Source organism: Aureococcus anophagefferens, assembly GCF_000186865.1.
Source record: "Aureococcus anophagefferens unplaced genomic scaffold AURANscaffold_759, whole genome shotgun sequence".
In the NCBI taxonomy this organism is placed as follows: domain Eukaryota; class Pelagophyceae; order Pelagomonadales; family Pelagomonadaceae; genus Aureococcus; species Aureococcus anophagefferens.
In genome coordinates, this window is record NW_008706067.1 from 2,641 (window position 1) to 5,089 (window position 2,449).

At 70.8% G+C, this 2,449-nt stretch overlaps 2 protein-coding genes across 2 annotated transcripts in view; both read right to left on the bottom strand.

Annotated features, from left to right (window-relative positions):
- Positions 1–547, bottom strand: part of AURANDRAFT_68997 (hypothetical protein) — a gene marked incomplete at both ends in the record, with an annotated part of 1,884 nt that extends 1,337 nt beyond the window's left edge. The window contains 2 exons of the mRNA XM_009044743.1: positions 4–66; positions 189–547. Coding sequence (XP_009042991.1) covers positions 4–66; positions 189–547 — 422 coding nt within the window. The remainder of the gene's footprint in view (positions 1–3; positions 67–188) is intronic.
- An 888-nt stretch (positions 548–1,435) lies between these two features.
- Positions 1,436–2,059, bottom strand: AURANDRAFT_35373 (hypothetical protein; the record flags this gene model as incomplete). The annotated part of the gene is made up of 1 exon (XM_009044742.1): positions 1,436–2,059. One exon carries the CDS (start codon positions 2,057–2,059, stop codon positions 1,436–1,438), a length of 624 nt encoding a protein of 207 aa, XP_009042990.1.
- Positions 2,060–2,449: the final 390 nt, after the last annotated feature.

Below are 2,449 nucleotides of genomic sequence, written 5' to 3' on the forward strand. Positions count from 1 at the left end.
GACGAGTCGCGGTCGTAGAGGTCGAAGGCGAACATGACGAGCTGCGTGCGCCCGAGCGTGCAGTACCTGCGGCGGCGCGCGTGGACGCGCCGGTCCGTGTCCGCTCATCGCGGGACGAGCGACGTGGGACGAGCGCGCCGCGCTCTCGACGCGCGCGCGCGTTCCGCGGATCGCGGCGCGCGTCGAACCGCGCGCGTCGGGCGCCGGCGCCGCGCTGCCAGAGCGTGACGACGAACTCGCGGAAGTCGATCTCGTTGGAGCCGTCCTCGTCGAAGATGGAGAAGACGCGCTTCGCGAACTTGGTCCGGTGGAGGTCGAGGTGGTCGAGCATCTCCCAGAGCTCGAGGCTCCCGCTGCCGTCCTTGTCGATCTTCAGGAACTGCGCGTGCAGCCGCGCGACGTCGGCCTCGTCGAGCCCCAGGCTCTCGAAGGTGTCGCGGAACTTGTTGACGCGGTTGTCGTGGTAGACGCGCGGGCCGAAGGTCCGCTTCAAAGTCAAGCCGACGTTCCGGGGCAGCAGGTCCATCAGCGCGTCGAGCAGCGGCATGGCCGCCGCATGCGCCGCGCGCCGTCGGTCGCGGTTGCGAGACGGAGCGCGGCGCGGCGCTCGACGCTGGCGTTGCTCAGTGGGGCTCCACGGCGGCGCGCACCGACGATGGTATGCTCTTCATCGTGTCATGCCTGTTGAGCGGATAAAAAAAGCTCGATTATGAACCCGCGTTGAACCCGTGTCGAACATTTATCCGCGGTCTCGCGCGCGCGCGCCTCCGACCGGCGCTCTCCGCGCGCGCGCCGACGCCGAACCGCGCGATGTCGTACCTGCTCCCGCACCTGCGCACGGGCTGGGCCGTCGACCAGGCGATCCTCAACGAGGAGGACCGCGTCGTGGTCATCCGGTTCGGCCACGACTACGACCCGGTCTGCATGCAGATGGACGAGGCCCTGTCGAAGATCGTCGAGAAGGTGAAGAACTTCGCCGTCATCTACCTCGTCGACATCACGGAGGTGCCCGACTTCAACACCATGCGCGCGCGCCGCGCCCGCCGCCGCGCGCGCCGCGCCGCCGCGCGCGAGGCCGCCGCCGCGCGCGCAGGTACGAGCTCTACGACCCGTGCACGGTCATGAACTTCTTCCGGAACAAGCACATCATGATCGACCTCGGCACGGGCAACAACAACAAAATCAACTGGGCGCTCACGAACTCGCAGGAGCTCATCGACCTCATCGAGACCGTGTACCGCGGCGCGCGCAAGGGCCGGGGCCTCGTCGTCTCGCCCAAGGACTACTCGACGAAGCGCGGCCCGGCGCCCCGATCGCGCGCGCCGCCCGCGCGGCGAATCGCGCGCGCCGCAGGTACCGGTATTAGGCCGCGCGCGCCTCGCCTAAGGAGAAGCCGCCCCACCGGAGAGCCGCGACGCCGCGACAAACGAGTGCCTTACATGCCCGCCTGCATCTGGACGTCGGCCGTCGCCGTCGTGCCGTGCTGGCAGAGGAGCTCGTAGGTCGCGTTGACGGCCTCGCGCTTGTCGTGCGAGTGGTCGCCCTGCATGCCGACGTACTGGAGCGCCGTCTCGTCGGCGCCGCCGTGGTTCGCGTCGAAGAAGAGGGCGACGTTCGTGACGCTGGCGAAGGCGTGGGGCGGGTGCAGATTCACGTAGGCCTCGCCGGGCGCGTTCGGCGGCAGCGCGGACTCGAAGGCCGGGCGGATGTCCTCGAGGGACTGGAAGTCCAGGTTCTCCCGGTTCACGTAGACCTTGACGTGGCTCGGGTGGGACTCCGGGTCGCCGGAGCCGATGACCATGAGGCGCCGGAGCGCGACGGGCGCCAAAAACGTGACCTTGACGAGGAGCTCCTCGTCGCCGTCGCTGGCGAAGCTGCCGTCGGTGTCGAGGCGCCGCACGAAGGGCCGCAGCACGCGCGCGGCGTCGGCGCCGTCCTGCGCGTTCAGCGCCTCCGCGCGGTCCACGTGCTGGTAGAGGTTCCAAGAGTCGTCGGGGTACTCGACGCTGTGCGAGTGGCCCGCGCCGCCGCCGGCGCCGCCGTGGCCGCCGCGGCCCATGGATGCGACGAAGCGGCGCGCGAGCGTCGAAGGTCGTGGGGTCGCTGCAGCGGCGGCGGCGGCGCAGCGGCGAGAAGGCCTCTGATGACAGCTCGATCGATCGATCGAGAGAGCTCCTCGAGCAGCGGCGTCGACGCGCGACGCGTCGCCCCACGACCACCATCGAGAGCGGTGCGGCCTCGCGCCGCCGGCGCCAAGGTGGCCCCGTTCGAGTGCTGTGGTTAGGCCCGGCGCGCCCCGGGCCCGCGGCCGCGCGCGCCGCGGCGCCGGCGGCCCGCGCGGCTCAGGGCCCCTCGACCAGTCTCAGGGCCTCGGTCATGAAGTCCTCGCCGTTCTTCTTCCAGTCGAGCGCGGCCTCGATGGCGGCGCGGAAGACCTTGACGACGTTCG